General features: G+C 42.0%; 1 protein-coding gene across 2 annotated transcripts in view; it reads right to left on the reverse strand.

Annotated features, from left to right (window-relative positions):
* The window catches only part of LIMK2 (LIM domain kinase 2), a 38,824-nt gene extending 14,117 nt beyond the window's left edge, over window positions 1-24,707 (reverse strand). The window contains exons 1-8 of one of the 2 annotated variants that reach the window (XM_063454573.1): window positions 24,595-24,707; window positions 8,567-8,630; window positions 6,692-6,782; window positions 1,612-1,721; window positions 1,354-1,518; window positions 988-1,078; window positions 684-847; window positions 35-209 (exon numbers count right to left, since the gene is read on the reverse strand). In XM_063454573.1, the coding sequence (XP_063310643.1) occupies window positions 35-209; window positions 684-847; window positions 988-1,078; window positions 1,354-1,518; window positions 1,612-1,721; window positions 6,692-6,782; window positions 8,567-8,586 (816 nt within the window). In that variant the 5' untranslated portion in view covers window positions 8,587-8,630; window positions 24,595-24,707. Of the gene's footprint in view, window positions 1-34; window positions 210-683; window positions 848-987; window positions 1,079-1,353; window positions 1,519-1,611; window positions 1,722-6,691; window positions 6,783-8,566; window positions 8,631-10,377; window positions 10,521-24,594 lie in introns of those variants that run through there. The other variant, XM_063454574.1, reaches the window with a different exon arrangement.
* Between the last annotated feature and the right edge of the window lie 248 nt (window positions 24,708-24,955).

Raw genomic sequence — 24,955 nt, forward strand, 5'->3', positions numbered from 1 at the left:
CCCACTTCTATATCCTCCATTTCTTTGATCTCACCTTGATAGCACGCCCAAAGAAGCCTTTACCAAGTTCTTCCCCATGTAATAACTCTGATGGTCGAAAAATCTGATGAGTGGCACTTGGGGAACAGCGGAGAGATTCTGAGCGATTCACAAAGCGAGAATCTTTTGGTGAGCAGGGTCCAGGAGAACGGGTGTTACTGTTACTCCTCCTATAGAACAAGAGATGCATTGCTGTGAGGCATAGAAAGAGGCAGTGGTAGATTATGTGGGCAGTAGGAATGAGTGGGAATGTCAGGAGTACATCAATTAAAGGAAGACTAGAACTAGCAGTGGAAGACAGAAATATTATTTTGAAAGGAAATATACAGTAGACAGATCTGAGTGGTAGCTGTTGACAGGAAAGACATTTGTGGCTTCAGTTATATAGCGCAGCAAACCCGACAGAGGATACACAGAGGGGATTAGGACCAACACAAAGGACCTCCTGGTAAGATTGTGTGGTTGTCTGAGTTCACATTTAAAGTTTGCAAATTTGCTGTTCTAAAAAAGTGAGAGAATGGAGCTGAAACAATACGCAGATTATATGACAACACATATGTACAACACAGAGATAATTAAAATTAAGAGTGGATATACAGAACTAAGCAAGTATAAGAATTAATGAGATATACAATATATATGACCTAATAGAGCTGCGTTTAATGGAAGTCTCTGAACTGCCTTTTCCATCTTTTGAGCGTAAGGAAGGAGATATTGGGGGAGGATTATCCACAGGGAAAGCTGGTGCAGGATTGCGTTCTATCAGGAGTTGCAGGGTCCGGTCTGGACAGCAAAGCAATTCATCAGCCTGAGGGGAAAAGTGAAGGAAAGGGAGGACTGAGGAAGGAGTAAGGGATGGAAGGCTGGTCTGTTCCAGTACAGAATGCATTTATAATAAGTGCAGTTATACACACTCCATCTACTTTTGTTAACCATGTAAACACTCACCTCGCTAGGAGGCAATGTACTGACAGGAGCTCCGTTGATCTCCAGGATCCGGTCTCCCGGAAACAGAGTGTTTTGGACCTCAGGACTCACACTGCAAGTGGAGGAACCAAGTATCATAACATAGTCGGGTCTTTGACCCAATTAAGAATAGGTCATTATATCAGTCTTCTTCGAAACAGACAGAGAATGAAGTATTAATTTATAATGCATATGTAGATAATGTTGCTGATTCAGATGAATTTATTGTGTACAGTACAAAGAGAGATGTCTGTAGAATCTTTTGTGGTTAACAAGGCTGTGCGATATTGGCTGCCGTCTCTGCGCTTGTGCTTTTAATTGAGCTATAAAGAAGGAACCCATACTCACTTTGTGACTTGCATGTCCTCCACAGATACAGAGAATCTCTGGTTCCCTCCAACATGAGGAAGGATTCGCAGGAGAGTAAGTGTGTGAGCATTTTGTTCTGGCGGGGTTTCATGGCAAAGACCCTCAAACTGAGGTCGTAAGAGAAGCAGCTTGTGACACGGACCACTGCAAAAGCAAGTGACAAGCATGAACCAATAAGAAAATTGTGTCAGTGTATGGGAAGGATAGCCTGTATACATATGAAAGTGCACTTCTCACCAATACAGTGATGTGCCCTGCACCAGGCAGAAAGATTCACCATCTTCAATCATTGCTTTGCAGCCCGAGCAAGAGAAGCACTCGGGGTGGAACTTGTACTGACAGACAACCTGATGAAACACAAAGAAAATGGAAAAGTAAAGCAATGTATTGTGGATCTTGCATAACTGCTTTAAAGCGGCACTGTCATGCCGAACTTACCTTTCCTCAATCTCTTCCTCTTCTCCCCCTCTCTCGGGATCTGTTATTCTTTTCTTCCTGTCTTCTTTAGTTTTCTTTAAAATCATAAGACAAAGTAGGGACTTATGGAGGATTCCTCCGCTTGACCAGCTCTGACCAGCGGAGGAGCAAAGTGTGCTTCATTTCCGCTGGTCAGACCAATTTTCCCATGATCCCTAGCTTTCCTCCCAGTTCCCACAATGCTTCCTGTCAGTATTGCCGAACGTCCTGGCACTTAGACAGAACGCCGGCAAAACTGCCGAATTGCATCCTAACAGAATGAGCACTGTTTTTCCATTGGTGTTAGGATGCAATTCGGTACTTTGTTCGGATCGGAATTTCATTCAAATGAATGAAACTCCGATCCTATTCATTTCTGTGGCTGCATCTTGCAGCCGCTTAGTAGATAACTCCCTAATTCCCACGGTATCAGGGAGCTATCTACTAAAAGGCTGAAAGACCTAAAATTGGTCTTTCAGCCAAATTTACTAACACTAAGTAAAAATGACTTGGTATTAGTAAATAATATGCCCCTACTCGCTATACCGCGAGTAGGGGCATGTCTAGTAAGCAGTGAGCAGCCTGTGGCTGCTCACTGTAAAAAAATAAATAAATAAATAAAAAAAATATTGCCCCCCACCCCTAAACGACGGGTGGGGGCTGTAAAGTAAAATAAGGGAGGGAGACCTATTGTCCCCACCCCCCGGCCCCCACCCCTGAGCGGTGGGTGGGGGCCATAAAGATAATGAGGGGGGGCCTACTGTCCTCCCCCCCGGCCCCCACCCCTGGGCGGCGGGTGGGGGCCATAATGGTAATAAAGGGGGGGGGGGACCTACTGTCCTCCCCCCCGGCCCCCACCCCTGGGCGGCGGGTGGGGGCCATGATAGTAGTAGGGAGGGGGGGGGGACCTACTGTCCTCCCCCCCGGCCCCCACCCCTGGCCGGCGGGTGGGGGCCATAATGGTAATAAGAGGGGGGGGACCTACTATCCTCCCCCCCCCCCGGCCCCCACCCCTGGGCGGCGGGTGGGGGCCATAATAGTAGTAGGGGGGACACCTACTGTCCTCCCCTCCCCCCCCGGCCCCCACCCCTGGGGGGCGGGTGGGGGCCATAATAGTAGTAGGGGGGGGGGGACCTACTGTGGTAATAAGAGGGGGGGGGACCTACTATCCTCCCCCCCCCCGGCCCCCACCCCTGGGCGGCGGGTGGGGGCCATAATGGTAGTAGGGGGGGGGGACCTACTGTCCTCCCCCCCGGCCCCCACCCCTGGGCGGCGGGTGGGGGCCATAATGGTAGTAGGGGGTGGACCTACTGTCCTCCCGCCCCGGCCCCCACCCCTGGCGGCGGGTGGGGGCACTAAGTAAATTCCCCCCCCCCCCCCCATCAAGGTGACTAGGGGTGCCCAAGCCCTTAGTCACCCACCCCCCACCGAAATAAAAAATGCCCCTACCTACCCCCCTCACCCTAAAAAATAGTGAGGGGGGAATAAAATTGCTAACCTGTAAAGTAAAATTAAACTTACCATTCGACGTCTTCTTTTTTCTAAAATCTTCATTTTTCAGCCCCAAAAAAGGCCAAATAAAAAACCATCATAGCCGTCGAACTAAAAATAAAATAAAAAACCCGAGCGCAAAAAAAAAAAAACCTGACGAAAAAGAAAAAACCCGAGCGCACATAAAAATAATCCATCTTCACCCATGGAGGGCTCCGCGCAGACTTATAAAGCCTTGCCCCGCCCTGCAATTAGCCTAAGAACACTCTGATTGGTGGGTTTAAGCCAATCAGAGTGCTCTTTGTCATTTTACAAGCGTGGGAAAGTTCTTTGGAATTTTCCCACGCTTGTAAAATGACACAGAGCACTGTGATTGGATGGCTTGAAATCCATCCAATCACAGTGCTCTGTGTCATTTTACAAGCGTGGGAAAGTTCTTTGGAATTTTCCCACGCTTGTAAAATGACACAGAGCACTGTGATTGGATGGCTTGAAATCCATCCAATCACAGTGCTCTGTGTCATTTTACAAGCGTGGGAAAGTTCTTTGGAATTTTCCCACGCTTGTAAAATGACACAGAGCACTGTGATTGGATGGCTTGAAATCCATCCAATCACAGTGCTCTGTGTCATTTTACAAGCGTGGGAAAGTTCTTTGGAATTTTCCCACGCTTGTAAAATGACACAGAGCACTGTGATTGGATGGCTTGAAATCCATCCAATCACAGTGCTCTGTGTCATTTTACAAGCGTGGGAAAGTTCTTTGGAATTTTCCCACGCTTGTAAAATGACACAGAGCACTGTGATTGGATGGCTTGAAATCCATCCAATCACAGTGCTCTGTGTCATTTTACAAGCGTGGGAAAATTCCAAAGAACTTTCCCACGCTTGTAAAATGACAAAGAGCACTCTGATTGGCTTAAACCCACCAATCAGAGTGTTCTTAGGCTAATTGCAGGGCGGGGCAAGGCTTTATAAGCCTTGCCCCGCCCTGCGGAGCTCAGTCTGCGCGGAGCCCTCCATGGGTGAAGATGGATTATTTTTTTGTGCGCTCGGGTTTTTTCTTTTTCGTCGGGTTTTTTTTTTTTGCGCTCGGGTTTTTTATTTTATTTTTAGTTCGACGGCTATGATGGTTTTTTATTTGGCCTTTTTTGGGGCTGAAAATGAAGATTTTAGAAAAAAGAAGACGTCGAATGGCAAGTTTAATTTTACTTTACAGGTTAGCAATGTTATTCCCCCCTCACTATTTTTTAGGGTGAGGGGGGTAGGTAGGGGCATTTTTTATTTGGGTGGGGGGTGGGTGACTAGGGGCTTGGGCACCCCTAGTCACCTTGATGGGGGGGGGGGGGAATTTACTTAGTGCCCCCACCCGCCGCCCAGGGGTGGGGGCGGGGGGAGGACAGTAGGTCCCCCCCCATTATCGTTATGGCCCCCACCCGCCGCCCAGGGGTGGGGGCCGGGGGGGAGGACAGTAGGTCCCCCCCCCCTTTTACCATTAGGGCCCCCACCCGCCGCCCAGGGGTGGGGGCCGGGGGCTGGAGGACAGTAGGTCCCCCCCCCCCTTATTACTATTATGGCCCCCACCCGCCGCCCAGGGGTGGGGGCCGGGGGGGAGGACAGTAGGTCCCCCCCCTATTACTATTATGGCCCCCACCCGCCGCCCAGGGGTGGGGGCCGGGGGGTGGAGGACAGTAGGTCCCCCCCTTATTACTATTATGGCCCCCACCCGCCGCCCAGGGGTGGGGGCCTGAGGGGAGGACAGTAGGTCCCCCCTCATTCCCATTATGGCCCCCACCCGCCGTCCAGGGGTGGGGGCCGGCGGGGGAGGACAGTAGGTCCCCCGTCCCCCCCTTATTACCCTTTTTTTTTTTTACAGTGAGCAGCCACAGGCTGCTCACTGTTTAGTGGACATGCCCCTACTCGCGGTATAGCGAGTAGGGGCATTGGGGAGATTTTAATCTCCCTTGTGCTATTATGGGGGTCATATTGACCCCCATAGAGTGAGGAGGGGACCTGGGGGGCTTATGAAGTGGTGGGGAGCACTGCTCCCTGCCGCTTCTGTCTTTACATATTGCAAGGAGGGAGCTGCACGCCGGTAGCTCCCTCCTTGTAATAAACCGAACAAACAAACGAACACTGATACACAGTGTTAGTTTGTTCGTCTGATTTTTTCTATTCATTCATTCGTCTGTCTGATGAATGAATGAATAGGTGAAATTCCCGTTCGCATGTCCAGATGTTTCACTGGGCATGTGCGGGAATCTCAGGGCTATCTAGTGTGGGTAGATGACGTGTCCCACAGGGACTTCACCTACCCACACAAAGATGGCGGCGCCCTGAATATAGATCGGGGCAGAAAATAAAGAATAAAAAATAGGTAATGTGGGGGGCATAGGGGCATTTGGGGGTGACTAGGGGGTCGATTGGATGTAGTTGAGGAGGAAGGGGGGTTAAAAAAAAAACGGAATTCGGCATGACAGTGCCGCTTTAATGTATTAGATTCCAATTACCCACAAATCTTAGGGTATAACCCACATTATGTACAGCAACAAATGCTGAGTTACATGCAAGACGGAGAACACCAAATGGGTTATCGTTTTGTATCCAGGGCAATAAGATGCTTAGTATGCTCCGAGAAGATCCACAATTGTTCCTCTAGATTTATTTTGTGATCAAGTGCATAATACGATAGCTAAAGAGTCACTCCAACCTTCACCCAAATTATACATTTTTTCTTTATAGTGCCCTATTGGGCACTATTTAATAGTTCCCCTTTATAAAAGTTTAAAATATATATATATAAATAAATAAAAGAGAAAAAAACCCCCCCAAAAAAAAAAACAAAAACAATAAAAGTCTGTTAAAACTTACCTGGAATCGTGAATCTTCCACGTCTGACTGTGTCATTCCCTTCCTCTCCATGGTTCGAACAAATGCTTTTCATAAAGAAGCATTTGATTTTCAAAGTTTAAAAAAATATATTAATATATAATGGTAGTGAGACTTCAATTAAGGCAAAGAGGGAGGGGACAGAAGATAATTAAGTCTGTCACTCGTGTGAAGTGATAATTTTCTGCATAAAACTGTCATTATACAGCCTACCCGGGCTGCCTAAGTCTCGTGTGCCGGGGATGCAACTAGCCCTTGGCACAAAAGTGCCAATATCTCAATATGTGCAGTATTTCAAACAGAAATGCTACAAATACAGATTCCTACCAACAGATCTACTTCTTAAAGCAGACGTGGTCATGGTGGATGGAGTAACCCTTTAAATCGGATACTTCTGGAAACATATGGTCAGAATATAACATAATGGATACAGCATTGATTGGAGTGGTTAAGCTAAACAATAGTTTTGCGAATAGGATTACCATAGCTGGGCCTGTCAGTTGCAGCTTGCAGCCAAGACATTGTTCCACTCGAGGGGCCCAGGGATCCACTGGACTTAAGAGATCAACATCACTACAATAGATGAATGCACGAGGCAGGCAATGCATTATTGTATTTAATAAGTAAATAATAAATCAGATTACTCTAAAAACTATAGTAAAAACTAATATAATGAACATGACAAATATATCTGCATTGTTTAGTGGAAATCCAAATACAATGAAGCATAAAGTGAGAGAAATAAAAGGCAAAACAAAATAAAACAAAAAAATTAGGGGAACAGAATAGATAGGCCATTAGGGCATCATCTCCCATCAAGTAAAATTGAATATAAAATATGATTTGCCTATAATAATAATAATAATAATAATAATAATAATAATAATAATATTATTATTATTATTATTATTATTATTAATAATAATAATAACAGATCATGTAATATTCTTATATGTCTGCATTTGGCCATCCATTCATGCTTTAAAGGGAAACTATAGTGCCAGGAAAGAAAAGTTGCTGGTTCAGGCTCGGCCTCCACTCCTCCCTAACCCATGCCAGCTGGTGGGGGGACAAATACACATGAGCATTAGAATTTCCACCCTAAGGAAAGCATTCTATAATGCTTTCCTATGGGGTGTTGGGTGATGCTGGATATCCTCATGCAAAAGTCATCTCAAAATTATTTTTAGTAAAATAATTTATAATAATTATTATGAATTACATTATAAATAACAATTTCATCAATTATTAAAAGAAAATATAGATTTTACTTTTTTACAACTAATATACACAGAAGCAGAGAAAGCTATTTTCAAACACTGTCTGACCCAAGGTGTATGTATATGGCTGAAGGATCCTGTCATATACTAAATGTATATGGTTTTCATTCTTTTTTTGTTTTTTACATATACTTTATTAAAAAATATATTTTCATTCAGAACTTGATTAATGGATTGTCATATTAAAATTATGTTTGATTTGACAGTTGTCCATTTACCCCTTAAAGGACCACTATAGGCACCAAGACCACTTCAGCTCAATGAAGTGGTCTAGGTGCCAGGTCCATCTAGGGGTATCCCTGCAGCTGTAAACATAGCAGTTTCAGAGAAACTGCTATGTTTACATTAGGGTTTAAACCAGCCTCTAGTGGCTGTCTCATTGACAGCTGCTAGAGGCGCTTCTGTACTTCTCACTGTGAAAATCAAAGTGAGAAGACGCTGACGTCCATAGGAAAGCCTTGAGAAATGCTTTCCTATGGACAGATTGAATGAGCGCACGGCTCTTGCCGCGGATGCGCATTCAGCACTGACGTCGGAAGAGAGAGGAGTGATTAACCCCTTCCTCCCCTTCAGTCCAGCGGAAGTGGGACCCTGAGAGTGGGGTGGACCTAGAAAACGAGTTTGTTTTCCAGGCACTATAGTGGTCCTTTAACTATTTTTTTTGAAAACTATAAACATAGCATTTAGTAGAAGCAAGGGGTGCATAGCTATAAACAGATTTATACTCAATTTTGGTAATGAACGGTTGTAGAATTCAGCCCCTCATAGCAAACAAATTTAAAATACCCACTGGTTTTGATCTTGCAATATTTGACTTATACGATTATATTTATTTTCCATTGAATAATTTTTTTTATTAGGATTCCACGGAGTTCAATAATTAATGCATTAAGCACCTCCTCTAGTTGATAAACTCGCATTTGTGGACTTGAGAAGAATTTCCATTGTCATCAGTGGGATCTAAATCTGGAGGGATCTTGGCCAATACATCCTTGGTAAACACCCCAGTGTTAGAAGTCAAGACTTTGACTTCCCATGACTTGTGATAGGGATCTTGAACAAACCTGGTGAACTCACCGTGACTCACTTGCCCTCATCTGGGCATTCTTATGGACTGCTCTTTTATCAAGAAATGTCCCATCTGAAATGAAGCAAATTTCCACATGTGACACAGTGATTAATATTTAGTTTTTGCAGCACATTGTAACAATATTTCCATAAGTGGCCAAGATTAAAGGAACATTAAGCACCATAACCACTAGAGAGAGCTGGAGTTGCTACAGTTCCCCAGTAATGCCGTAATGCTGTTCGTAGTCTAATGGTGAATGGAAATTTTGAAGACTACTTCAGACAGAGTTTCTGTCTCTCTTTCTGAGCATGTCTTACCTCATTGCTAGGAGTGTTCAGCTGATGTTCTCAGTCAATGAACTAGCCTTGCACTCTGACTGAAGCAATGCAGGAGGGAAGCGGCACACAGCGGACCCCAGGTATGAAGTCAAACCATTCTAAAATAGTTTTACTACTTTCAATAGAAGGAAGGGGGAAGGACACTCCTGGTAGTATAACCACTACAGTGCACTGTAGTGATTATTGTGCTTGAAGTGGTGTTTTCTTGGTTTTTTTAAAACATAAGGCAGATATGTGAATAAGCAACATTTTTTATATAATAATGTTCACAAGAGACATATTAATGTAGCAGTCAGACTTCAAATTTTACTTCAATACAGCATGCTTGTACTAGAAGTTGTATATTAAAGGGTAACTGCAACCAAAAGCAGGTCGCCTTGCAAGTTTTGTTATCAAATTAATCTTTTTGAGCCCTCTATTTCACCTGGTCCTTTTTGTTTTTTGAATTCACGTTGGTTTTTAATAATATATAAGATAAAGTAAGGAATACTATATCTTTTGGGGAGAGTATTCTTTGGCAACGGAAGAAGTTTAAAGTTCCATTTCAGTTGCTAACCATCAGTCAAAAGAATCCTACAAAAGGGCAAACTGCAGACTTCATACAAATCTGTATTCCTAATGCTCTAGTATGGCTTGTCCCCAACTTACTAGGTCCCCCTACCATCGCTCTTGAAAGGGTTAAACCCCCTTTTTAAACTTTCCTCTTTACAGCACCAAGGCTCCCTCGGTACTGGTCAGGACTCGAGTGATGTCATGGCCATGGAGGGCCTAGTACGTGCACATTAAACTTCCCCATAGGAAAGCATAGAATCAATGCTTTCCTGAGGGAAATTTAAAGACATGAGATGTCCTCATGCAAAGCGTGAGGAAGTCCAACGTCATTTCACAGAGTAAATAATTCCGTTAGGGAGCAAGAAGAGCATTTAATGGCTGTCTGGAAGACACGAAGGCTGGGATTAACCTTGCAATGTAATTATTGCAGTAATCACAGCAGTTTCTCAGAAACTGCAATGTTTTATATTGCAGGATTAAAACAGATAGGGGCACTGCACCCAGACCACTTAAATGTGATGAAGTGGTCTGGGTGCCTATAGTGTCCCTTTAAGCATGCATGCACTAGATAACGTAATAGACATATTCTATACAATATATAAGACATAATACAGAACATGCGATATACTGACACGCACCCATTTTTAACAGTGCCTCTAGCGGTTTCCCAAACCATCATTCACAAACTCCTGACTTGCCTTCTCAGCTATATGCACACCTCTTGCACACAAGGACTTTAATTGCACTCTATTTATATATTACGTGCACTAGTAAACACAGCTTGACAGTAAATCGTCAAACCACCACATAAAGAAGATCTACAGAACATCATTGGACCCAGACATTTGTGATTGCCTGGACTACAGTGGCAGGCTCAAAGTTAAGTAGTACGCTTGAAATACGCTTGGAAGTTATGCAAAAAAAAAAAACTTATTTAGCACCTGCATTAGGTCCTAACAGCCAGTCTCTTGATCTGATGCTTGCTAGGTCCCAACTGATCATTTTCTTGACCAGAAATGACAAAGGAGCTCACTGGATAAATGTATTCATCTCTCACGCTCTCATACCCGAATGTGGTCACACTTTGCCACTATCATGCTGGAATGCGATGTAGACTGCTCACTTAGAGCATGTGACAACAAGCTCTAGAAACTTGAGCACATCTACACTAAGCTTTAGAATCCCTATACTGCTGCGAGCCATAACCTTAGCTGCAATGCTATTATGCCTGTGGAATGTAGTTACACCTTTCTTGTCCTGTACCTTGTCTGTAACTTGTCCCCTAATTATCCAGGCTGCAGCCTTCTCAAGTATAAAAACATAGAATGTGACGGCAGATAAGAAACGTTTGGACCATCTAGTCTGCCCAATCTTCTAAATACTTTCATTAGTCCCTGGCCTTATCTTATAGTTAGGATAGCCTTAAGCCTATCCCACGCATGCTTAAATTATTTCACTGTGTTAACCTCTACCACTTTAGCTCAAAGGCTATTCCATGCATCCACTACACTTTCTGTTAAGTAATACTTAAGACATTTTTAAAATTAAAGTATGATATCACACTGCCAGTCAGACCTTTTAGAAAAAAATGGATATTCTGTGGATTTCCATTATCTACCACCACAGTTAATGGGACACTTAAAGGAAAACTCCAGTGCCAGGAAAACAATCCGTTTTCCTGGCACTGGAGGTACCCTCTCCCTCCCACCCCCCAATCCCCGGTTACTGAAGGGGTGAAAACCCGATTGATGACTTTTTTCAGTCACTTACCTGAGGCAGCGACGATGTCCCTCGTCGCGGTCTCCTCCTCCGCGCCGCTCCTCCTTCTGACTCCGTCGGCCGGTGGGCGAGACTGATCCCGCCCACCGGCCGAGGAGACCTAATGCGCATTAGCGCTCCCCATAGGAAAGCATTGAAAAAGATTTTCAATGCTTTCCTATGAGGAAATGAGCGACGCTGGAGGTCCTCACACAGCGTGAGGACGTCCAGCAACGCTCTAGCACAGATAATCTGTGCTATGTGTCAGGAAGTGACCTCTAGTGGCTGTCTAGTAGACAGCCACTAGAGGTGGAGTTAAACCTGCAAGGTAATTATTGCAGTTTATAATAAACTGCAATAATTACACTTGCAGGGATAAGAGTAGTGGGAGTTGGCACCCAGACCACTCCAATGAGCAGAAGTGGTCTGGGTGCCTGGAGTGTCCCTTTAAAGCACTAAACCAACTACATCTTAATGTAATGGTTTTGGTGCATAGATACGGTCTCTTTCATCTGACAAGTGTAAACATTGCTGTTTCTAAAAATAAAAATCCAATAATGACAATGGCTAAAGATGTCATAGAACATGCCTATACTGGATGCCAGACTAACAGCCAATCAAAGCATTTATTCCTTTGATTGTTTTGTTTTTTAAAAGATCTTTACCTTTAGCATCATCATGTCTGAAATGATGACCCTAAATATGGGCAAGAACGGATTCATTGCTTCTCTATGGGAAGTTTCTATTTGGCCGTGCACAGTGATTGCCAAGCTTGTGCTGTAGATCCCAATGCTTTTTTATTGGTCAAAAGTCATCAATCGTGTTGACTTTAAAAAGGTGGAGAAGCTGTAGATAAGGATTTGTCATGGTGCTGTAATAAAGGTAAATTGTAGTTTTTAATTTTTATTTTTTAGAAAAGGGAGCCTTTATCAAAGGGCAGAAAGAAAACACACTAAGGTTGAAAATATTTAGAACCTTTATATATTTAAAGGAACACTATATGTTCAGGAAAACACACTTGTATTCCCTACCCTACAGTGTTAAAAACACTATTTAGCTATCTTGCCCCCTTAAATAAGTAGAAATCTTACCTTTATGCCAGCACCAATGGACCCGCCTACCAGCCTATTTGGCAAAGATCATCAGAATTGACGTTCTCAGCCAATCCAATGCTTTTCCATAGGAGAGTATTGGAAGCTAAAGCGCATGCACTGCAAAACGCTGCACTGGCCTTTCAGCATCTCCTTATATAGCTGCATTAAATCCATGCATCTCTATAGGGCATGTACAGCGCCTCCACAGGGCATCTCTATAGGGCATGTACAGCGCCTCCACAGGGCATCTCTATAGGGCATGTACAGCACCTCCAAAGGGCATCTCTATAGGGCATGTACAGCGCATCTCTATTGGGCATCTCTATAGGGCATGTACAGCGCCACCATAGGGCATCTCTATAGGGCATGTACAGCGCCTCCACAGGGCATCTCTATAGGGCATCTCTATAGGGCATGTACAGCACCTCCAAAGGGCATCTCTATAGGGCATGTACAGCGCATCTCTATAGGGCATGTACAGCGCATCTCTATAGGGCATGTACAGCGCATCTCTATTGGGCATGTACAGCGCATCTCTATTGGGCATGTACAGCGCATCTCTATTGGGCATGTACAGCGCATCTCTATTGGGCATGTACAGCGCATCTCTATTGGGCATCTCTATAGGGAATGTACAGCGCCACCATAGGGCATCTCTATAGGGCATGTACAGCGCCACCATAGGGCATCTCTATAGGGCATGTACAGCGCCACCATAGGGCATCTCTATAGGGCATGTACAGCGCATTTCTATAGGGCATCTCTATAGGGCATGTACAGCGCCTCCACAGGGCATCTCTATAGGGCATGTACAGCGCATCTCTATAGGGCATGTACAGCGCATCTCTATAGGGCATGTACAGCGCATCTCTATAGGGCATGTACAGCGCATCTCTATAGGGCATGTACAGCGCATCTCTATAGGGCATGTACAGCGCATCTCTATAGGGCATGTACAGCGCATCTCTATAGGGCATGTACAGCGCATCTCTATAGGGCATGTACAGCGCATCTCTATAGGGCATGTACAGCGCATCTCTATAGGGCATGTACAGCGCATCTCTATAGGGCATCTCTATAGGGAATGTACAGCGCCTTCATAGGGCATCTCTATAGGGAATGTACAGCGCCTCCATAGGGCATCTCCATAGGGAATGTACAGCGCCTCCATAGGGCATCTCCATAGGGAATGTACAGCGCCTCCATAGGGCATCTCTATAGGGAATGTACAGCGCCTCCATAGGGCATCTCTATAGGGAATGTACAGCGCCTCCATAGGGGATCTCTATAGGGAAAGTACATCGCCTCCATAGGGCATTTCTGCAGGGAAAGTACAGCACTCCATAGGGCATTTCTGCAGGGAAAGTACAGCGCCTCCATGGGGCATTTCTGCAGGGAAAGTACAGCGCCTCCATGGGCATCTCTATAGGGAAAGTAAAGTACTCCACGGGGCATCTCCATAGGGAATGTACAGCGCCTCCATAGGGCATCTCTATAGGGAATGTACAACGCCTCCACAAGGCATCTCTATAGGGAATGGTACAGTGCCTCCACAGGGCATCTATAGGGAATGTACAGTGCCTCCACAGGGCATCTCTATAGGGAAAGTACAGCACTCTATAGGGCATCTCTATAAGGAAAGTACATCACCTCCATAGGGCATTTCTATAGGGAAAGTACAGCAATCCATAGAGCATCTCTATAGGGAATGTACAGCGCCTCCATAGGGCAAGTACAGCGCCTCCATGCAGAACAAGGAGATGCTGAATGTCAGTGCTGCACCTCTAGTGGCGTCTAAATGATTGCCACTGTAGGTGTCCCTAGGGAGCAAAGCGCCTGCAGGGAATGATTATACTCACCAGAACAACTACATTAAGCTTTTTTTTTTTTAAATAAAAATGCCAACAAAAGCTTTGTAATTTGCTCCAATAAGGAAAATATAAGAAATACAAAACTAAACTACAACAAAAAATTTAATATTTAAAGCAATATTAACCTTTTTATCTGTGCATTGTGGGTTGCAGAAAAGCAGGATGTACATTTTCAGATAACCAGTGCTATACACGGAGAACCACCTGGCATCTGTTACATGCATGTCTCAGCCAGGCAGCAGTGTTTTTCTACTGCTACTGCAATGAGTGTTTATTTCTCTCATAAAAATGGTACTAGGAAACTTGAAATTTTTTCAACCTAAACCGCAAGGCACAGGTTATGTCAATATCCCAACTGAAAACAAATTGGGAAATGTCTAAATCCTGCACTGGTCGTGTACCTTGTGGTCTGGATTAGGAATCATTAATATAGGTTCCTCTCTATTCATTATATACTGCTATCTGCAGTGATTAACGATTGGCAACCCAATCAGTGATAAGCATGATGGCTCCTTCGCAACAAGTATGATGGAGTGTGTCTTTAAAAAAGCATGTTACTTCACTTCATTACCAGTTACTTGCTATTTTAATGTATTTATTTTTACCACTAAAAAAGGTTTAAAAAAAAATAAAAAAATCCAACTTACTGGGATAAGGAGTATAAAACTCCCTTGCCTCCTCAGAACTCCCGGGTCCAGGTCCAGGTCCAGGTCCAGAAATGTTCAAGATGAGCTCATGCACACTTTTCTGTTCTGTAATTGCACTCGTGGTACCTACATAAACAGAGCAATAGGGATAAAGCACTTAAAAATATATTATATTTTATGATAAATATAAAAAAAAAATAGCATAACGTTTAGTTATGAATCAGGGTGTGCACAAGTCTGTAGATATGACAGTTCCCTTTGAGCGAAACTGCTCTGAAACTTAACACTAATCCTTAAGAAGTTATAGCAATTCCCATTAATGTTAAATATCAAAAGCTATGAGCAATCCTATTAACCCATTCAGGACAGGATTAGACATAATAAAGAAGAGAAAACCTAATGTTCCAGAGTTGTGTTCTAAATGGTTCCATGCAGCAAGAAACAAGACGACGATATCGATCACCAGCTACTACTACACCGAATTAGAATAAAGGATATGAGGCACTGTAGAGTGTGCTGTAATTGGGTGGAAACATCACATGATTTTCACTGTATGCAGGAAGGTAGGTTTGTTTTCCCACAGAGTTGAGACAATACAGAATTAATGGGAGGTGCAAACTGTGGGAAGTGTTAATTTTGTTTTGTTAGACAGCCTTTAAAGGCATTATGTACTATTCGGAAATGTGGATTTCTCAACAGAAACCTACAGATATGTAATAAGATAACCAGTTAATCTTTTATATTGTAACCCTTTAATGACCAATGAGCATGTAAATAATTATACATAGCATTTATAGCTCCAAGCCATGAAAATCGTAAAGATGTCATGTATTAGTCGGGTCAGTCACTAAGTGTTCTTTAATTAAAGGGAAGCGCCAGATTATTAAAGCACTTTAGCTTCCTGAAAAGCATTATGTGTTAAGAGTTGTCCTCTTTTACTCATTTTATGATGCTTCTCTCGGTTAACTCTTTTAGCCATCACCTCCAAATTACCCCTGCTACCTCTGGTCTCAAATCCCCACTGTATCCTTTAGATTGTAAGCTCACGGGCTATCTAGCTAAGCACTTAGTATAAAATAGCTTCAATGGCTAGTTATCAGCTTACAGACAGGACTCTCTACCTCTTGTATTTGTCTGTGTATATTGTACGTTCTCCACTAATTGTACAGCATGCAGAATTTGTTGGCGCTTTATAAATACCAGTAATTAATAAATAGTAAATTAACATTACAAAAAAGTGCAGATTTCAATAGAAATTCAGCAGTCACACCCACAGGAACTCAGGAACTCGATGGTTTAATGTAACAAAGATTCCAGGGTCCAAGGTGGAAATTAAAAGTAAATATTTATTTGACTTTAGTAAAAGTATAAAGAATAATAAAAGCACTTTAAAATTATTCTTTATACTTTTACTAAAGTCAAATAAATATTTACTTTTAATTTCCACCTTGGACCCTGGAATCTTTGTTACATTAAACCATCGAGTTCCCGAGTTCCTGTGGGTGTGACTGCTGAATTTCTACCTACAAATCTCCTGAAGTGAGATGAAATGAATGAACCATAAGTCCAGAGCCAACTTATAATAGGCTCTAAAAATTGTGAGTTTGCCGACTACTCTTATTCATAATATTTGTTTAAATACAAGTCACACTATGTGTATTTGTTTTATTTAATATAGGCAAAAATACACTTTTAAGAAAGAACCTGTATTATATATCTTTTACGGTCAACATATTTATTTATTTGCCTTAGTCACTTTATTCTGTACAATAGTGTTTTTAGTGCACAGAGATTGTCCCTACAGCCTCAAACGTAACCACTGTATGCTCTGAGAAAGGCAGTTTTAACATTGATTCCTACAGACAGCCAATAGAAATGCTTCCTGTTGCAGAACCAATGCTCGGTGCCTTTAGTCTATGCATGAAGACACTGGTCACTCCCCATAGAAATGCATTAGGCTTATCCATCATGATGAAGATAAGAGGGAAGAAACATCTTGGGAGGGCCCATTATTCTAAATAGGTAGGCCAACACACACCTCAATGTTAGAAATATATGTTTGCATTTCTATCTCTAGCGTGTTCTTTAAACGGGAAGTAACACTTCTCTGGAAATGACCCCACTGGATCCAGATTATTTCCCTGCTGGCAGTGCTAGAGGAATAAACCTTGACAAGTAGAGGGTTAATTAAAGGGACACTATAGTCACCAGAACAACTAAATCTTAATATGGTTGTTCTTGTGTACATAGTATGTCCCTGCAAGCATTTTAATGTAAACAGCCAAGGGACACCTCCGGTGGCAGTCACTCAAACGGCCACTAGAGGTGCTTTCTGGGTCAGTGCTGCACAACACTCTGCTTGGAGACGAACTTTCCCCATACAGAGGCATTGAATCAATGCATCTCTATGAGCAGATGCTGATTGTCGCCGAGCTGTGTTTTGCAACGCATGCGCCATAGCCTCCCTACAGGAAAGCATTGAATTGGCTGAGATCATAAAGTTAGCCAAGGGGGTAAAGCATGAATGGGGCCAGCCGGGACTGGACCTGCGCTGCAAAAATGTAAGTAAAATCACCTTTCCCTCAGCTGTCGGGTGTGTAAACGGCAATCTTAGAGCTATAGTTTAAAAAAAACGAGAAAAAACTCAATGTATCCTTCTTGGTAAAATATTTTATAAATAAAATTGTGTGTCAGGAATGCACATTTGTATTCCTGACACTATAGTGTTCCTATAAGGTGACAGCTGGCACAATACGAGTCCCATATAATGGGAGGAAAAACATCTTGCCCGGCGGCACTTTCTGTATGTGAAAATTCTGAAACTGGATGCCGCCGGGCAGGGGCGTCGATGATTGGCTGAAAGTGGTCAGCTGACACTCTCAGCCAATCAGTAACTCCTCATTCACTAAAGGTACATTTCTTTCCAAGCCAGTTCAGTATCGTCTTAACTCCTTGAGGTAAGAGTGCCTCCAGGGGCCTCTTCCTACTATAACAACTTCAAATATGTGTCTCTGAGTCCACCCATTGTACAATGCTGTGGAATTTGTTGGCACTTTACAAATAATATTAATAACAATTTAGATGAAATTATTTTGGTGCCTGGAGTGTCCCTTTAAGCCTAACCATCATTGCAACATATATTTTCCTTTGCACTTGGCAGTCTGCATTGAGAAAGAATATATAAAAGAAGGGTCGTGAAACGATGTTTGCCTTGACTGAACTGGATTATGATGTAATTTGCTAAATCTTTTAATAGAAATGTCAAACAAAAAAGGTAAACTAAGCTGTAGGCAATTTTCAATGTTTTCTACAGAAGTGAAAAAAACCCTATAAGCAAAAGGTTTATTTTAGGGATGGGCAGGGTGTATTATACATTAGAACAAATGTATTCCTTTCTAATGTTGGGATTTTTCTTTAATTTTCACTTATAAGATTATTTACTTAAATGAGAATTAAAAGTCTGTTTCAAATAGAAAACCAAAGAAGCAAAACTGAGAACACTGCGGACGGAGAATGTTTCCATTTTGGCTATTTTCACCTCTAATGTTTCTACATATTTGAGATGAAACCAGGCAAACCATTGCACATTTGTAAACACTGAGCTCTGAGTATGTTGGTTTACTCCCTATTTCTATGTAATTGTCAAATTGTGGGCACATTTTCTTGTATTGACTTGTCTTTTTGCTTGCAAAATAATGTTTAAAGATTGCAAGAAGTGTCTTCATTGAATAACACAGGGCATTGAATAACTACTGTTCTATGGAACACGAAGATAACAGATTTCAACATATCCATTCTGCAGTTCCAACTATTTATTTCTTGTTATTTAACAAAAAGATGAATTATGAATCAAAAGTAGACTGTATATTTATTAGTAAATAATGTTGCAAAAGTCACTCTCGATTAGTGATTTTCAACCACTGACCTCAAGCCATTTCCATGTGTGTGCCACAAACACATTGGGGGCATTTATCAATGAGTTCTGAAAAGTAAAGGTTTCATTCTAGAATTGTTTTGATCATATTTATGATGTGTTATAAAATGTTCTCAAAGATCTTTAAGAAAAAAAAATCTCTGCCGGTTTTTATGCAATTTCCATTTCAGAAGACCCCCCCCCCACATTTAAAGTGGCAGAAAAAGACAGAAGCTAAACAGAACATGTGTATGTCAGAGAAAGTGACAGAAGGTTTGATAAATCCTTAGTGCTGCGGGAAAAATGGTGAATAATCAAAAATGCCAATTAGGGCATAAAGAAGCAACAAACAAAAAATACTAAATATATTTTATAAAAAGTGTAAGTTTTGTGAACAGAATATCCAGCCACCATAATGGCCAGCGCGGTGTATATACAGTATAGCACTATTAATACTAATAGCTCCCCGCTGTATGTACTATTACCCGATAATAATGGCCAGCGTGGTGTATATACAGTATAGCGCTATTAATACTAATAACTCCCGGCTGTATGTACTATTACCTGATAATAATGGCCAGCGCGGTGTATATACAGTATAGAGCTATTAATACTAATAACTCCCCGCTGTATGTACTATTACCCGATAATGGCCAGCGCGGTGTATATACAGTATAGCGCTATTAATACTAATAACTCCCCGCTGTATGTACTATTACCCGATAATAATGGCCAGCGCGGTGTATATACAGTATAGCGCTATTAATACTAATAACTCCCGGCTGTATGTACTATTACCCGATAATAATGGACAGCGCGGTGTATATACAGTATAGAGCTATTAATACTAATAACTCCCCGCTGTATGCACTATTACCCGATAATAATGGCCAGCGCCGTGTATATACAGTATAGAGCTATTAATACTAATAACTCCCCGCTGTATGTACTATTACCCGATAATGGACAGCGTGGTGTATATACAGTATAGCGCTATTAATACTAATAACTCCCTGCTGTATGTACTATTACCCGATAATAATGGACAGCGCGGTGTATATACAGTATAGAGCTATTAATACTAATAACTCCCCGCTGTATGTACTATTACCCGATAATAATGGCCAGCGCCGTGTATATACAGTATAGCGCTAATAATACTAATAACTCCCCGCTGTATGTACTATTACCCGATAATAATGGCCAGCGCCGTGTATATACAGTATAGAGCTATTAATACTAATAACTCCCAGCTGTATGTACTATTACCCGATAATAATGGCCAGCGCCGTGTATATACAGTATAGAGCTATTAATACTAATAACTCCCCGCTGTATGTACTATTATCTGATAATAATGGCCAGCGCCGTGTATATACAGTATAGAGCTATTAATACTAATAACTCCCCGCTGTATGTACTATTATCTGATAATAATGGCCAGCGCTGTGTATATACAGTATAGCGCTATTAATACTAATAACTCCCCGCTGTATGTACTATTACCCGATAATAATGGCCAGCGCGGTGTATATACAGTATAGAGCTATTAATACTAATAAGTCCCTGCTGTATGTACTATTACCCGATAATAATGGCCAGCGCCGTGTATATACAGTATAGCGCTAATAATACTAATAACTCCCGGCTGTATGTACTATTACCCGATAATAATGGACAGCGCGGTGTATATACAGTATAGCGCTATTAATACTAATAACTCCCCGCTGTATGTACTATTACCCGATAATAATGGACAGCGCTGTGTATATACAGTATAGAGCTATTAATACTAATAACTCCTTGCTGTATGTACTATTACCCGATAATAATGGCCAGCGCCGTGTATATACAGTATGGCGCTAATAATACTAATAAGTCCCGGCTGTATGTACTATTACCCGATAATAATGGCCAGCGCGGTGTATATACAGTATAGCGCTATTAATACTAATAACTCCCGGCTGTATGTACTATTACCCGATAATATTGGCCAGCACCGTGTATATACAGTATAGCGCTATTAATACTAATAACTCCCCGCTGTATGTACTATTACCCGATAATGGCCGAGTGAGGTGTATATACAGTATAGCGCTATTAATACTAATAACTCCCCGCTGTATGTACTATTACCCGATAATAATGGCCAGCGCTGTGTATATACAGTATAGCGCTATTAATACTAATAACTCCCGGCTGTATGTACTATTACCCGATAATAATGGACAGCGCGGTGTATATACAGTATAGCGCTATTAATACTAATAACTCCCGGCTGTATGTACTATTACCCGATAATAATGGACAGCGCGGTGTATATACAGTATAGAGCTATTAATACTAATAACTCCCCGCTGTATGTACTATTACCCGATAATAATGGCCAGATGTACTATTACCCGATAATAATGGCCAGCGCTGTGTATATACAGTATAGCGCTATTAATACTAATAACTCCCGGCTGTATGTACTATTACCCGATAATAATGGCCAGCGCTGTGTATATACAGTATAGCGCTATTAATACTAATAACTCCCGGCTGTATGTACTATTACCCGATAATAATGGACAGCGCGGTGTATATACAGTATAGCGCTATTAATACTAATAACTCCCGGCTGTATGTACTATTACCCGATAATAATGGACAGCGCGGTGTATATACAGTATAGAGCTATTAATACTAATAACTCCCCGCTGTATGTACTATTACCCGATAATAATGGCCAGATGTACTATTACCCGATAATAATGGCCAGCGCTGTGTATATACAGTATAGCGCTATTAATACTAATAACTCCCGGCTGTATGTACTATTACCCGATAATAATGGCCAGCGCTGTGTATATACAGTATAGCGCTATTAATACTAATAACTCCCGGCTGTATGTACTATTACCCGATAATAATGGACAGCGCGGTGTATATACAGTATAGCGCTATTAATACTAATAACTCCCGGCTGTATGTACTATTACCCGATAATAATGGACAGCGCGGTGTATATACAGTATAGAGCTATTAATACTAATAACTCCCCGCTGTATGTACTATTACCCGATAATAATGGCCAGCGCTGTGTATATACAGTATAGCGCTATTAATACTAATAACTCCCGGCTGTATGTACTATTACCCGATAATAATGGACAGCGCGGTGTATATACAGTATAGCGCTATTAATACTAATAACTCCCGGCTGTATGTACTATTACCCGATAATAATGGACAGCGCGGTGTATATACAGTATAGAGCTATTAATACTAATAACTCCCCGCTGTATGTACTATTACCCGATAATAATGGCCAGCGCCGTGTATATACAGTATAGCACTAATAATTCCCCGCTGTATGTACTATTACCCGATAATAATGGCCAGCACCGTGTATATACAGTATAGCGCTATTAATACTAATAAGTCCCCGCTGTATGTACTATTACCCGATAATAATGGCCAGCGCGGTGTATATACAGTATAGAGCTATTAATACTAATAACTCCCGGCTGTATGTACTATTACCCGATAATAATGGACAGCGCGGTGTATATACAGTATAGCGCTATTAATACTAATAACTCCCCGCTGTATGTACTATTACCCGATAATAATGGCCAGCACCGTGTATATACAGTATAGCGCTATTAATACTAATAACTCCCGGCTGTATGTACTATTACCCGATAATAATGGCCAGCGCTGTGTATATACAGTATAGCGCTATTAATACTAATAACTCCCGGCTGTATGTACTATTACCCGATAATAATGGACAGCACCGTGTATATACAGTATAGCGCTATTAATACTAACTCCCGGCTGTATGTACTATTACCCGATAATAATGGCCAGCGCTGTGTATATACAGTATAGCGCTATTAATACTAATAACTCCCGGCTGTATGTACTATTACCCGATAATAATGGCCAGCGCGGTGTATATACAGTATAGAGATATTAATACTAATAACTCCCGGCTGTATGTACTATTACCCGATAATAATGGACAGCGCGGTGTATATACAGTATAGCGCTATTAATACTAATAACTCCCCGCTGTATGTACTATTACCCGATAATAATGGCCAGCGCTGTGTATATACAGTATAGCGCTATTAATACTAATAACTCCCGGCTGTATGTACTATTACCCGATAATGGCCAGCGCGGTGTATATACAGTATAGAGCTATTAATACTAATAACTCCCGGCTGTATGTACTATTACCCGATAATAATGGACAGCGCGGTGTATATACAGTATAGAGCTATTAATACTAATAACTCCCGGCTGTATGTACTATTACCCGATAATAATGGACAGCGCGGTGTATATACAGTATAGAGCTATTAATACTAATAACTCCCGGCTGTATGTACTATTACCCGATAATAATGGACAGCGCGGTGTATATACAGTATAGAGCTATTAATACTAATAACTCCCCGCTGTATGTACTATTACCCGATAATAATGGCCAGCGCTGTGTATATACAGTATAGAGCTATTAATACTAATAACTCCCCGCTGTATGTACTATTACCCGATAATGGCCAGCGCTGTGTATATACAGTATAGAGCTATTAATACTAATAACTCCCGGCTGTATGTACTATTACCCGATAATAATGGACAGCACCGTGTATATACAGTATAGCGCTATTAATACTAACTCCCGGCTGTATGTACTATTACCCGATAATAATGGCCAGCGCTGTGTATATACAGTATAGCGCTATTAATACTAATAACTCCCGGCTGTATGTACTATTACCCGATAATAATGGCCAGCGCGGTGTATATACAGTATAGAGATATTAATACTAATAACTCCCGGCTGTATGTACTATTACCCGATAATAATGGACAGCGCGGTGTATATACAGTATAGCGCTATTAATACTAATAACTCCCCGCTGTATGTACTATTACCCGATAATAATGGCCAGCGCTGTGTATATACAGTATAGCGCTATTAATACTAATAACTCCCGGCTGTATGTACTATTACCCGATAATGGCCAGCGCGGTGTATATACAGTATAGAGCTATTAATACTAATAACTCCCGGCTGTATGTACTATTACCCGATAATAATGGACAGCGCGGTGTATATACAGTATAGAGCTATTAATACTAATAACTCCCGGCTGTATGTACTATTACCCGATAATAATGGACAGCGCGGTGTATATACAGTATAGAGCTATTAATACTAATAACTCCCGGCTGTATGTACTATTACCCGATAATAATGGACAGCGCGGTGTATATACAGTATAGAGCTATTAATACTAATAACTCCCCGCTGTATGTACTATTACCCGATAATAATGGCCAGCGCTGTGTATATACAGTATAGAGCTATTAATACTAATAACTCCCCGCTGTATGTACTATTACCCGATAATGGCCAGCGCTGTGTATATACAGTATAGAGCTATTAATACTAATAACTCCCCGCTGTATGTACTATTACCCGATAATGGCCAGCGCTGTGTATATACAGTATAGAGCTATTAATACTAATAACTCCCCGCTGTATGTACTATTACCCGATAATAATGGCCAGCGCCGTGTATATACAGTATAGCGCTAATAATACTAATAACTCCCCGCTGTATGTACTATTACCCGATAATAATGGCCAGCGCCGTGTATATACAGTATAGCGCTAATAATACTAATAACTCCCCGCTGTATGCACTATTACCCGATAATAATGGCCAGCGCGGTGTCAGTATCGCCCAGGGATGTACCCGGTGCTGTACACAGCCTATATAAAGGAATGTAGAGCCCCGAGCCGCCCCCTGCCAGCTCCCGCCATGCACTACGACTGGTCACGTGTTATGCCTACCAGGCTCCGTTTCCCTCGGGCCGCTCTCGACTCTCACTCAGCAGCGGTAACGTAACCCGATGACATCACCTTACGGGTACCGGTGTGGTTCAAACTGCACCTGGGTACACAGCCCCGCCCACTTATACACTCTCACACGTCACTGCTGACCACGCCCACTAGGGTCAGACAACCACTTAGTTCCCGCCTACAGCAGCCATCAGCTGGCCGCACCGTGCACACAGTACTGCTCAGTATCACCGAGCCAAGGGTTAAACTGTATACATGTACTGACTGCCTGTTGGACAGGATATGTATATGTATACACCATATATAGACAATTATCTAGCAATAACTATATATATATATACTGTATGCAAAT

This window comes from Pelobates fuscus, chromosome 5, assembly GCF_036172605.1.
Source record: "Pelobates fuscus isolate aPelFus1 chromosome 5, aPelFus1.pri, whole genome shotgun sequence".
Classification (NCBI taxonomy): domain Eukaryota; kingdom Metazoa; phylum Chordata; class Amphibia; order Anura; family Pelobatidae; genus Pelobates; species Pelobates fuscus.